This window comes from Nyctereutes procyonoides, unplaced genomic scaffold (genome assembly GCF_905146905.1).
Source record: "Nyctereutes procyonoides isolate TBG_1078 unplaced genomic scaffold, NYPRO_anot_genome, whole genome shotgun sequence".
NCBI classification, from domain to species: Eukaryota; Metazoa; Chordata; class Mammalia; order Carnivora; family Canidae; genus Nyctereutes; species Nyctereutes procyonoides.
Window position 1 is genome coordinate 65489392 of NW_026575140.1, and position 13214 is coordinate 65502605.

At 42.8% G+C, this 13214-nt stretch overlaps 2 protein-coding genes across 5 annotated transcripts in view; both read right to left on the reverse strand.

The window, feature by feature from the left end:
* The window catches only part of CUNH11orf65 (chromosome unknown C11orf65 homolog), a 177098-nt gene that overhangs the window by 71757 nt on the left and 92127 nt on the right, over positions 1-13214 (reverse strand). The gene's annotated exons all lie outside the window — the stretch shown is intronic.
* Positions 1-13214, reverse strand: part of LOC129496601 (protein O-glucosyltransferase 3) — a 117419-nt gene that overhangs the window by 12080 nt on the left and 92125 nt on the right. The window contains exons 1-4 of one of the 4 annotated variants that reach the window (XM_055304718.1): positions 9619-9839; positions 8612-8722; positions 2959-3156; positions 80-366 (exon numbers count right to left, since the gene is read on the reverse strand). In XM_055304718.1, coding sequence (XP_055160693.1) covers positions 80-366; positions 2959-3156; positions 8612-8722; positions 9619-9820 — 798 coding nt within the window. In that variant the 5' untranslated portion in view covers positions 9821-9839. Of the gene's footprint in view, positions 1-79; positions 367-2958; positions 3157-8575; positions 8723-9618; positions 9840-13214 lie in introns of those variants that run through there. The other 3 variants (XM_055304717.1, XM_055304719.1, XM_055304716.1) reach the window with 3 other exon arrangements.

Consider the following 13214-nt stretch of genomic DNA (forward strand, 5'->3'; position numbering starts at 1 on the left):
GCACTCATGCAGTTCAAACCCGTGTTGTTTAAGGGTCAACTCTGTGTTGTTTTGGGAACCAGTGATTCCATTCGCGTACCTTTCTTGCCAGTGACAGCAAAATCTCATCTGAGAACATTTTGAAGTCTGTGTATTTCCCTAAAGATCTCCGGTAGATGTGGTTATTGAGAATCGTGTAATGGACAATGGCACCCCTCTCATCCCCAAACCTTTTCGGAACTTCGTCTAGCATCTGCTGGAGATTGATGCTGGGGAAAGAAGCGAAATCTTTTGCAATCTGTGGTTCCTTGGTTGGACACGAAAGAGTCCTCTGCCAGGCCTGAGGATCCTCTTCTGGACACTCACAGTACTCATGGTACACTGGTCCTAGGGAAGGCAAAGCATGTGTGACGCCACTCCCCATTAACGAACACCACGACACAGGGAGTTGTTTCTGCCTGATATGAACGTGGGATGACTTCTTGGTGAACTCTAAGATTATCCAGACAGGAATGATCTGCCCTAAACAAATCAGTGGTGAAAGTACTTATGTCAGAGTACTGTGCTTCTACTTTGCTTCCCCCTTTCAGACTCCTCTAGACAACCTGGTATAGCATATGCTCTCTTCCAATATAACCCATGCTCAGCCAATTAGCTGATAAACTCAGTGAGCTATAAATGCCTGATCAACATAAAACCTAACTTTTAACAAGGAGAAAGAGAAGGTACTACTTTTCAGGTATTATTATATAGTAATTATATAGTGGTGATTTTTAAAAAAGATTTTATTTATTTATTCATGAGAGACACACACAGAGAGAGGCAGAGATATAGGCAGAGGGAGAAGCAGGCTCCCCACAGGGAGCCCAATATGGGACTTGAACCCAGGACCCCGGCATCATGACCTGAGCCTAAGGCAGATGCTCAACCTCTGAGCCACCCAGATATCCCAGTGGTGATTTTTTTTTAGACAAGATGGAGGTCTCTTCCCCTGAATCCCTGAAATCACCTTCCTCATCACATCTCAAAGAAGAAATACATAACCCAGGGGTATCTGGCAGTGTAATTTTAAAGTACCCAGCCATGAGTATGAAACTTCTCTGAGGAATCATCCTAAAAGGAGTTTATACCACTTTTATATCTTTCTTCAAAATATATTTAACTTAATATAAAAATTAAAATAATTTTTATAAATATAAGAACTGAAAAAATTATTTATGTTTCTTGAGGATTTCTACTTCAGACCAAGATTAATATGGACCAAATGCCCTTCTGCCTGAAACTACCAAAAAAAGAGACAAAATATATGAAAGACTTTTTAAGCCATGGGACATGAGGCAGTGAAGGACAGTGAGTCTGACAGATGGGAAACAGATGAGGTGAGTCCTGCTGTTCATAATCTTACTGGCTAAGGGAGTTTCCGGGTATGAAAACAGGGGAAGAAATGGAGGCAGAACCCAGCAGTGTCACAGAGTTGAGGGGACAGAGCTGAGTGTCCAGGGAGAACAAGGCAGCTGGCATTTGCAGGACACACTCCCTAAGAAGAGAAAACTACACATATAGAAAGCTCCAGAGATCTGCAAAAAGTTCCCCTTCCAGTATTTAGGGTTTCTTAAGAGTGTATATAAGTGAGGAAACTATCCAAGGCAGGGAAAGGACTATCCAGAATGATTGGAGGCAACACTACCCACTGGTCTTACTAGATTGGGAATAGCACCTATTTACACCAGGCAGATTGGAAAGCATCCTAATTCCTGGGGCTTAGGGTAGAGTGGACAGAGACATATTGCCTGAGTGGTGGGGAATAATTAGCTCCAGGCTACACATGGTTCCAATTTTGCCTAATGAATTGTAAAAGTAAAATTTGAAAGGTTCAAATTATTTCCAAGTAACATCACTGCATTCCAGGGAAAAAAAGCTCAAGAAGATGAGAAAGTGCCAGGAGATGAAAAATACACTGGATACAATTAATGACAAATTGGGTATTGCAGAAGAAAATATTAGGGAACTTAATGATGTAGCAATAGAAAAAATACAAAATGAAATGGAGAAAAAAATTTTTAAGTGAAAACAGCATCAATGAGCTATGGGATTATTTCAATCCTGGTAGAGGGGTAACTGGAATTCTTGGAGGAACTCTGGAGTAGAACAGAAAAAATATTGAAGAAATAATGGCCAAAATTTTTCTGGATTTAATGAAAACTATAATCGCAAAGATCAAAGAAGCTCCACAAACCCAAGCACAAGAAACATGAATACTACACCAAAGCACATAATAATCAAATTGTTCAAAATAACTCAAAGAGAAAATCTTTAGCAGTACAGAGGAACAAAATTATGATTGTCAGCAGATATACTGTTGGAAACAAGCAAGTAAGAGGGCAGTGGCACAATATCTATAAAGTGCTAAAAGAAAAAAAAAAAACCAACCCCGTTAACCTACAATTCTATATTTAGCAAAAATGTCTTTCAAAAATGAAGGCAAAATAAAGACTCTTTCAGACATTCAAAAGCTAGGAGAACTTACCACCAGGATTCTTACACTAAAAGAAATGATAACAGGAATTCTTTAGCAGAAAGCAAATGGTACTAGATGAAAATATAGATCTATATAAAAGAATGAAGAAAGCTGGAAATGTTAACTACTTGGGCAAATAAACAAGCTTTTCTTGCTTATCATTCAAATTTCTTTACTTAGTTTCCTTCCCTCAAAATTTAATTTAAATCAATTTAAAAAGTTAAATTGAACTCCAGGAGGGGTGCCTGGCTGGCTTAGTCAGTAAATCATGTGACTCTTGATCTTGGGGTAGCAAGTTTGAGCCCCAAATTAGGTTCAGAATTATTTAAAATTGATCTCCAGGAGGTATGCATACCATGTTTACTCTGTTGTATATGACTTCAAGGTCATCATATCCCACTTTGAAAGGCAGGGGTTCTACACATATAAGGCTGGTGCTGGATTCTGTAATAATCACTTACCTTTCAAAATATAAGGAGACTGAGCCACGTGTTCATCACCATAAAGGACCTCTATCTTCAGCCCTGCGCTGACAGTGTCATATATCCTGTACCGCACCAAAAATGTCCCATCATTCCTGTCCAAAGGTTTGGGAACGTGAATCCGGACTAACTCTTTAGGTGAAAGAGATTTGATTATTACTCTGAATAGTGTTTGATCTGAAAGAAAAAAAATGAATTAAACCACTACTTCATGGTCATTTTGTCTTACCAATCATTGGATAAGTGTCTCTACGCCAAAGTTACTTTCTTCTGTACCCTCAAAATCATAACAAAATAGGGATGCCTGGGTGGCTCAGCAGTTGAGAGTCTGCTTTCTGCTCAGGTCATGATCCTGGGGTCTGGGATCAAGTCTTGCATCGGGCTCCTTGCAGAGCCTGCTTCTCCCTCTGCCTGTATCTCTGCCTCTCTGTGTCTCTCTCATGAATAAATAAATAAAATCTTTAAACAATAATAACAAAATAATTTTAGTTTGGAAGATCCTTGAGACAGGAACCATGTCTGGGTGGTGTCTTGAAACCAAAGATCTGAGTCAACGTTTGATCCATTAGTCATTCAGTAAAGATTTACTTAATGAACAAATTCAGTTCATTAAAAAAGCAAGGAAGAGATGAACTTTTTTGCCTCTCTGCTCTCTTCTCCTTTGGGTAGGTTTAAAGCAGTCCAGGTAGTTAAAAAATCTAAAAACTCTTAGAATGAGAGCTCCAAGACAATTGAACTTTCTCCCATCAAATATACATCAGCTTTCTTTGTAAACCATTTTAACACCCAATAACCCTCATTTCTCAGGAAATCCCCCTCTTGTTAACCCAATTTTCCAGTTATACTTCTAAGTCTATTTCCCTAAATAAAAATTATAGCTAGTTATTAAAGTGTGCACAAATATCAGACACACACACACATTTTCACACACCTTTGTAAATACTAGAGTTTACTTCTCTAAGCTGGTTACAGTAGGATAATCTAACATCTTTTAAACTCCCAAAATTCTGGAAATTCCATGGTAAACAATACCTGCTTAGTAAATTTTCCCTCTTTTCAAAGCAAATTAGCTCACAGATTTAGGCATTGAAACAATACTGTTATGATTAGTATCACTGTAATCCAGGAATAAATGTTGCCATATCTTTCTTTCCAGAGTCCAGTGGATGTATCTGCATGTACTCAGTGCAGATCTGATCCTGAGGAGTTTTGAGTATAAAGATCAGTTAAAGTCCTAACCACAGTTAATCACTATACCAAAGGCAAATGGTTTTCAAAAGTGGAAAATCCTCTGAAATTCACAACTCTAGCAAAAAATAGTAGTGATGAAAGTAGTCTTTCATGTGACATCTATCATATTCTCAAATTAAGCATATTACATATATATAAAAATGTGTATCATATGTTTTATAAAATTTCTGAAAAAAGCTTCTTTCTCCTATTATTAGTTTCTATATCTTGTGAGCAAAGTTTCTACTCTCTTTTGATCCTCAAGGGTTTCATTTTCTCATGTGGGTCAGAAGAGGTGTTCCTCAATATCTTCAATTTTGTAATAGAATTAGTGTCTGAAAACTTGCTATTAAATAATACATTTTGGTGTCCTTAAAACAAGTGTGATAAAATTATGAAAGAATTCTAAGATAAATGAGCTATAATAAATATGGGGGATGGTACAAGAAAAAATAATTTAATGTAAAATTATTTAAAAGAATGATTGAAAGAATTCTGCTAAAATAAATGACCTATAATAAACATAGGGGATGGTGTAAGAAAAAAATAACTTAATGTGAAATCATTTAAAATGTTAGTCATTTACCTGAAATGCTTAAATGAAACACATTGGTTATTGCTTTGGTTTTTTGTTTTGTTTTGTAAAGATTTTATTTATTTATTCATGAGACACACACACAGAGAGAGAGAGAGAGAGAGAGAGAGAGAGAGACAGACAGAGGGAGAAGCAGGCTCCACACAGGGAACCCAACGTGGGACTCGATCCCAGGTCCCCAGGATCAGGCCTTGGGCTGAAGGCGGCACTAAACCGCTGAGCCACCTGGGCTGCCCGGTTAATGCTTTGTGTTATCTCTCACTTGGTTTTAGAAAGACAGCAGAGTGTGGTGACTGAAAATCAGGCAGGCAGAGCCTGGGGACCAGGAGACAATTTCTATATTTTTTTTCCCCAAACTAGAAGCATTACAGAAAAGTTTATTTCTTGGTCAAATAGTCCTATTCTCCATAAATTTATGATTATAAACAAAACGGATATAAGACAGGCATTAATGACTGTGTGATTGTTTTGGAAAGAGCTGGATTACAGTGATATTAACCGTAACAGTATTGGAAAGAATCGGATTTATGGAAAAAAACTAATTCCAAAATGCTTCATTATTTTTAAATTCAAATTATTGGACAAGATCTGTATTGTCTCTTCCAAATTTTTTTTGTCTCCAAAATAGCATTTAAAAGTTACATTTCATTTTTTTAATAATACATTTATTTTTTATTGTTGTTCAATTTGCCAACATACAGAATAACACCCAGTGCTCATCCTGCCAAGTGCCCCCCTCAGTGCCCGTCACCCAGTCACCCCTGCCCTCTTCCCCTTCCACCACCCCTAGTTCGTTTCCCAGAGTTAGGAGTCTTTATGTTCTGTCTCCCTTTCTGATATTTCCTACCCATTTCTTCTCCCTTCCCTTCTATTCCCTTTCACTATTATTTATATTCCCCAAATGAATGAGAACATATAATGTTTGTCCTTCTCTGATTGACTCATTTCACTCAGCATAATACCCTCCAGTTCCATCCACGTCGAAGCAAATGGTGGGTATTTGTCATTTCTAATGGCTGAGGAATATTCCATTGTATACATCGACCACATCTTCTTTATCCATTCATCTTTCGATGGACACCGAGGCTCCTTCCACAGTTTGGCTATTGTGGACATTGCACTGCTGGGGATTTACCCCAAAGATACAGATGCAATGAAACGCCGAGACACCTGCACCCCGATGTTTATAGCAGCAAAAGTTACATTTCAAAATAAACGTATAAAACTAAAATATAGCCACTGGAAATACATATTTTAAATGTTCAGTCATTTTTATGGTAATCTTTCATGCCTGTGTCATTGTCAGCATGAAATTAACCTTAGAGCCAACACAAAATAAGAATGGTCAGGACTGAAACAGAAATAAGCAATTTTAACCTTTCATAAAAGAAAATGAGAAGAGTGCAATTTGAAATTGCTTCAAATGGAAGGAATGTGAATTCTCATTTGCCCCAGGGGCTAACATAATGGAACAGATTTGAAGCTCAGCTTGAATTTTTCTACTTCATCAATTCAAACCTCTTTAAGAGAGACAACTAATGGCATGAGAACGCAGGGGCGAGGTAGACCAAGGAGGTTAGCAGATCAAAGTCTTGCATCATTAGAATCAGACTTTTGATTTGGAAAGGAATCAAAAGCATTTTTTTTTAAAGTCACTTGCTTAGCACTTATTAGGTGCCAGTCCCTGAGCTTGAGATTTTCATTTTCATTTTCTACCTTATTTTTTAAAGATTTTATTTATTTATTCATGAGAGACACAGAGAAAGAGTCAGAGACACAGGCAGAGGGAGAAGACGGCTCTCTGTGGGGAGCCTGATGCTTGACTTGATCCCAAGACTCCAGGATGGAGCCCTGAGCTGAAGGCAGACGCTCAATCGCTGATCCACCCAGGCATCCTCCTTATTTATTGCCTATAAGAATTTGTAACGTGGGCATTACCACCCCATTTTACAGACTTAGAAGCCCAGGCTCCAAGAAGTTAAGTAACTTGCCCAAGGTCACCTACATATGAGTAGCAGAGCCAAGAGTTGAATTTAGCTTGAATCCTTCTCCTTTCAAAGCCCATCTGCATCCACCTTGTCATGTCAGCTAGCATATTGGTTTGCGGAATTCAGGGCTGGAGGAATAACCTCTGGTACCCCTGGTACAACAGAGTCACAGCCTTCCCTTTTGTTTAGGAAGATTATTAAGATTCTGCAACTGTAGCAAGAGTCAACCCCACATGGCCAAGGGAACAGAGTCCCAGAAGGCCAAGTTGTTTTGCCAACCTTCAAAAATGTCTAGCAGCCTGCTGACCATGGATGCTTTCCAGGAACTTCCTGAAAACTGATGCACAACATATTATGGAGATTTAATTAAATGGAAAGAGTGCCTGCTCTTGTGCAGAGTGAAGAGAATAATAAGACGATTAAAGGATGATAAATACAACAGGGGACAGTTTAAAACATGAAATGCTACACAAGTAGGAGGTATGATTATTTTATGAAGATATGAGTACTGATGAAGGTAAAGGAGGGTTGAGTAGAAAACAGGTATTTTTGTATCCAGCCATCTTGACATATTCCAACCACTCTCCCTCCACCCCCTCCTCTCTTTTCTCTACAGTATTTACAGAGCTTCTCTGCCAGACATTATGTCACATGCTGGGAATATCACAATGTCAACAGGTCACAGACTGCCTAATTTCCGTCTTTGTTTTTTTTTTTTTTTAATTTTTTTTTAATTTCCGTCTTTGGACTCCAGTTAGAGATCCTCTGCTTCAAACCATTCAAGAACACATTTTGTAATCCTAGTACCTGGAGATACACAGCAGAATAATGATATTGAAATAAATGTGACACTGTCAAATGGGAGTGATAATTATTACGGGAATCTCGGTTATGTTAAGAAGTTGTGTAATTTTTTTGAGAAAAATAATGGCCTCTTTTTCATTTAGTTCTTGGAGAAGCAAAAATTTCAGGACTTGCAAGTGAATGAATAATGGTGGCAGATGATGTAAAAACTAGCTGGATGAGCTTTTCAAAACTACAGAACAGCCTTTTAATGGAAATAAAAACTCAAGTGGCATGAGAGGAAATAAGAAGCATCCAAAGGTATGAAATTGAGGTTGTCTGAAAAGACTTGGTGAAAATCTTTGGTTTTATTACTTTTTTTTTTTTTCCTCCTGATCATGAAAACACTAAGATTATTTTCAGGGAGATTTTTCTTGGGGAAAAAAGAAGAGTGAAAAAGAAACTCCTTATTCTCTTGCTATAATTACTGAGAACACTAATGAGTGAGGTTATTTTCTCAGGACAGATACCTAGAAATTACCAGATTTAAGGGCATGGACATTGTGTGCAAATGACATCTTTTTAAAAATCACATATACTAGCCATTGAAACTTATTTTTTGTACATTAGGTTTGTAACTATTTAAGACTCTTAGTATATTTGGAAAACTGCTTTCCAGAAATATTTTAGTAATTTGTGCTGTCACCAGCGGAGGATGGAGAGTATTTTCATGCCCTCTTGACAGCTTTGTGAACCGCCACTTAAAAAAACTTTGCCAATTTTTTTAATTAAAGAATAGAATATTCTTTGAACGTCTAGTTCTTTCATTAGCAGCATTTCACTTTGGATCATGCTATTTTCTTTTTTCCTGTATAAATTAATTTTTACCTTCATTCTCCCTTTTCTTTCTAAAGCACCCACCCACCCACACACCCACACACCCTTATAACATCATAAAATGAATTTTAGAAAAGAAAGAACACTATAAAGAAGAAAATACATCCGGGATGTCTGGGTGGCTCAGCGGTTGACCGACCATCTGCCTTTGGCTCAGGTTGTGTGATTCCAGGGTCCTGGTTTGGAGTCCCGCATGGGGCTCCCCACAGGGAGCCTGCTTCTCCCTCTGCCTGTGTCTCTGCCTCTGTCTCTGTCATGAACAAATAAATACAATCTCTAAGGAGGAGGAGGAGGAGGAGGAGGAGGAGGAGGAGGAGGAAGAGGAGAAAATACACCCCATAGTGCAAGGCTTCCAATCTGGGTTTAAGGATTTTTTATTCTGGCCCTTAGGGCCATGGAAAGCCTTCCCAAAACTAAAAAAAAAAAAAAAAAAAAAAGAGTTTAGTCATAGTTTCTCGCTAGCGGTGGGGTACTCTGATCGTCTTTGTTGATTTAAAAAAAAAAAAAAAAAAAGTGCCAGTTGGCTGATTAGCAAATCCTGACTGCAACAACTGGAAACTAGCAGGACGAGTTGCACGAAATGGCAAAGGCAAGGCGAGCAGGAGCCGGAGCAGGGGCAGGAGCCCGAGCAGGAGAGACCGTGGGCGGGCGGCCAGACAGCGGATTCCGGGACGGGATCCGCGCCCCCCCGCCCCGCCCGGGGGGAGAGCTGAGCCCCACAGGGTTGTCTGCCCACGAGAACTCAGACCCGGGAGGAAACCGCGTCCCGCAGGCACAAGCGGCACAAGCGGCACAAGCGCCCCCTCCGGGCCTGCAGCGCTGCGTGTAGGGGCTGCCGCTTGGGACCCACAGGCCTCAGCCCTGCATCGGACGCCGGGCTCGAGGGCTCCACGCGGGGCACTGCCTGCGTGCCGCACCGGCGGGGGCTCCCGGCCTTCAGGGCCCGCCGGGCTCGTCCGTTCCCGGGGTCATTCAGCGGACCTCGCAGCGACGCCCCGTACCCCACCCCACCCCCTCTCTGCGTCCGGGAAGGCGGGAGCAGGGGAGGCGGCCAGACCCGGGGGAGGGCGACAGTCGCCGGGGGCGGGGGAGGCGGGGGGGCGGGGGGCGGGGGAGGCGGGGGGGCGGGGGGCGGCTCTACGCTACCTGGGGGCGAGCGGGTGAGGTTTCGGCCCTCGGAGTTCACCGCCTGCAAGTAGAAATAGCGGACCGGGAGAACGACGCCCGCCCGCAGCCCGGGCCCCCATGCCAGGCTCCGCGGCGCGCTCAGCGGCGGCTCGGGGGCCCCGGCGGCCACGAGCAGGGCCAGCGGCAGCGGCAGCAGCGCGGCCCGCGGGAGGCGGCGCATGGTCCCGGCCGGCGGTGCGGCGCGGCCGGGGCGGCGGGGGCGGCGGGGGCGGCGGCGGCGGCGGCGGCGGGGAGGGGCCCGCTCCGGGGGCGGGTCGGTGCGCCGACGCCCCCGCGGCCCCCCGCGGCCCCCGCCCCCCCGCGGGCCCCCCCAGCCCCCGCCCTCTCCAGGCCCCACACGCCGTGCGCCCTGCCGCGGGGACCGGAGGACAGCAGGGTGCGAGCCTGCGCCCTCGGCCTCCAGGACCTGCTCTCGCCCGACCCTCTGGTTTCCAGGGCTTGACTACTGCTTGGGGGAAACCCTTTGTTTGTTTGTTTGTTTGTTTGTTTGTTTGCTTTTTAAAAGATTTTATTTATTTATTCATGAGAGACACAGAGACACAGGCAGAGGGAGAAGCAGGCTCCTCGCAGGGAGCCCGACGTGGGCCTCGATCCGGGCTGCAGGCGGCGCCAAACCGGGGAGCCCCCCGGGCCGCGGGGGGGGGGGGCGGCGGCTTTTAAAGACACCAGCCGGCGGCGATGGCCGCGGGGCGAGCCAGGGGGCCCCGCCGCGGAGAACTTCCGTGTGGTTTAGGAAAATGCCTTCAGCCAAGGCCTTGCACGGGGTTTCCAAGGTGCGTAGCAGCGCTGACGCCGGGCTCCCCTCTGCCCTCTCCACCCACCTCTGCGCCCTGCTTCGCGCCAGCCCCAAGCTGAGCCCCAGGCCTCTGCTGAGACTTTCTCCGCTGCTTCCTTATCTCCTAACCCTACACTTCGCTTTTGTCAACCTGTGTTTTCTGAGCATCTACTAAGTTATGGACAAACCCCAAGGGTGTAGGACCATAGTGAAATATGGCCTACTATAGTACATAATCCTTGCGGTAACACCCAGTATTTTTTGAGAACATATCAAGGAAGCCATATAATCGAATCTGAACCCTTTCTTAGAATCTGTAACAATCTGTTTTCTTTCTCATTGTAATCCCGATCTTTAAAAGCATATCTCTTGCGCAGCCTGGGGGGCTCAGTGGTTTAATGTTTCCTTCAGCCCAGGGTGTGATCTAGGAGCCCTGGGATCGAGTCCCATGTCAGGCTCCCTGAATGGAGCCTGCTGCTCTGTCTCTCCCTCTCCGTCTCTCATGAATAAATAAATAAAAATCTTAAAAAAAATAAAATAAAAGCTTATCTCTTTAGATCTACCAATGCCTTAACTAGATTCTTTATCATAAATCAAATTTCAAATACATATTCAATGTTTACTCTGTTTTAGATATTATACTTGGACTTTACACCTCCTGTGGTTTAGTGGAGAAGAAAGACAAAGAGGCAGTGTGGTGGATGCTAAAATATGGGTGTGGAGGGTCTGGGATTTTAGCCTCTTGCAAGCTAACAGGTTAGCCTGTTTCATGGATGCTGTTATAAGACACAAGACTCCTGGGTCAGAGACGACTTGATTATTCATTGTCAGAGTTTCATGTTGGTTTGTGTTGGATTCCCCCCATGTCCCCTGTTATGGGCAGAATTGCATTTCTCCATAATTTGTATGTTGAAGCAATAAGCTCCATTACCTCAGAATAATGGAGATAGGGCCTTTAAAGACATGATTAAGTAAAAGTAGGCCATTAGGAGGGGCCTCAACCCAGTCTAACTGGTGTCCTTATAAAAAGAGGAAACCTGTGCACACAGAGAGACACCAGGAATGCTTGGGCACAGAATAAAGACCAAGTGAGAGTACAGTGAGAAGGCAGTCATCGACAGTCCAAGGGAGAGGCTTCAGAGAAACCAAACCTGTCAATGTCTTGATCTGGGACTTCTAGCCTCCAGAACTGGGAGGGAATAAATTCTATTGTAAGCTTCCCAGTCTGTGGGAAGACTTTTGTTATGACAGCCCCAGCAGACATATAGCCCCTAAGTCTGGTAGGGACAATGCAAACAGCTCATTTTGGATGTGTGAAGTGGATTGCTTTATAAGAGAAGCTCACTGAATTCAGGGGATGACTGATTTCCCAGTATGGGAAATTAGTCCTGCTTTTGTCCAGTGGGGAGATGTTATCATCCTTCACGACTGCTTGCTGCCAACACAGGCCTAAGAAATGGCACATAAAAAAAAAAAAGGAATGGCACGTGTGGGGCACCTAGCTGGCTCAGTCAGTGGAGTGTGCAACTCTGGATCTTGTGGTTATAAGTTCAAGCCCCATGCTGGGTGTAGAGATTACTTAATAAAATCTTTAATTAAAAAAGGAGAAAGAAATGGTATGTGTAAAAAGTGATCAAGGACTTAACATTCTTGGTATATCCAGCAAAAATGTTCAAGACGCATGGCAGATTGCTTCTCCCAATGTAAGTATGCTGCTCTCCCTCCCCTTGTTGAACCCACCTCCCAACCGCCACCTGGGCACAGGTAGCAACTGACATAATAGCCTCATATGTATCCCTCCAGATGTACACATGCATGTGCAAGTTTTTTGATTAATGCTTTATAAAAAAATGAGATTTTGCTTTCCTCACTCAATAGTATCTCATGCAAATTCTCCTAGGTTAACTTAATACAGTTCTACTTTATCCTTTTTAATGGCTGCGTAATATCACATATGTGGATATTCCATAATAGGTAGTCCTTTCTTATCAAGTGTTCACTTTGTTTTCAGATTTTGTCACAACAAATATTGTAGCAATACAAATTCTTATGGATAAGTCTATATACACTCGTGGTCTTATTACCAGTGGAGTGATTGGGGCAAATGAATATTGTGATTCAGTGTCTTGATTCTCTCCTGAATCTGAACCTTCCTGGTTGTAACAGACAGTGGCTCCCATGGCAAGTCCAATTCCACGGTATCGTTTGAGAAACTACTGCTGGATTTTCAACTTAATATCCATTTCATCAGCCCTGTCATTGTGTGTGAGAGCAAACTGCACATGCTTTAATAAGTCCTTTTTTATTTCAGCCACCTAGAGAAGATTATATCTAGTCTACAACTGGAAATCCTGGCTTTCCCAATGTATTTTAAATTTTAATAAAATACTGCACATATTCAAGATGACAGCACTCTCCTGTCCTTGGTAGAGAAACTGCCTTTGGCTTGCTTTTCTAGAAAAGATATAAGATTAGTACAAATCAGGATGCCTGGGTAGCTCAGCAGTTAAGCATTTGCCTTTGGCTCAGGGTGTGATCCCCAGGTCCTGGGATGGAGTCCCACATCAGGCTTCCTTTGGGGAGCCTGCTTCTCCCTCTGCCTATGTCTCTGTGCCTCTCTGTGTCTTTTATGAATAAATAAATAATTTTTTAAAAGATTAGTATAAATCTATTAATTGTTTAATATTGTATGTGTTAGGGGATCCCTGGGTGGCTCAGTGGTTTAGCGCCTGCCTTTAGCCCAGGGTGTGATCCTGGAGTCCTGGGATCAAGTCCCGCA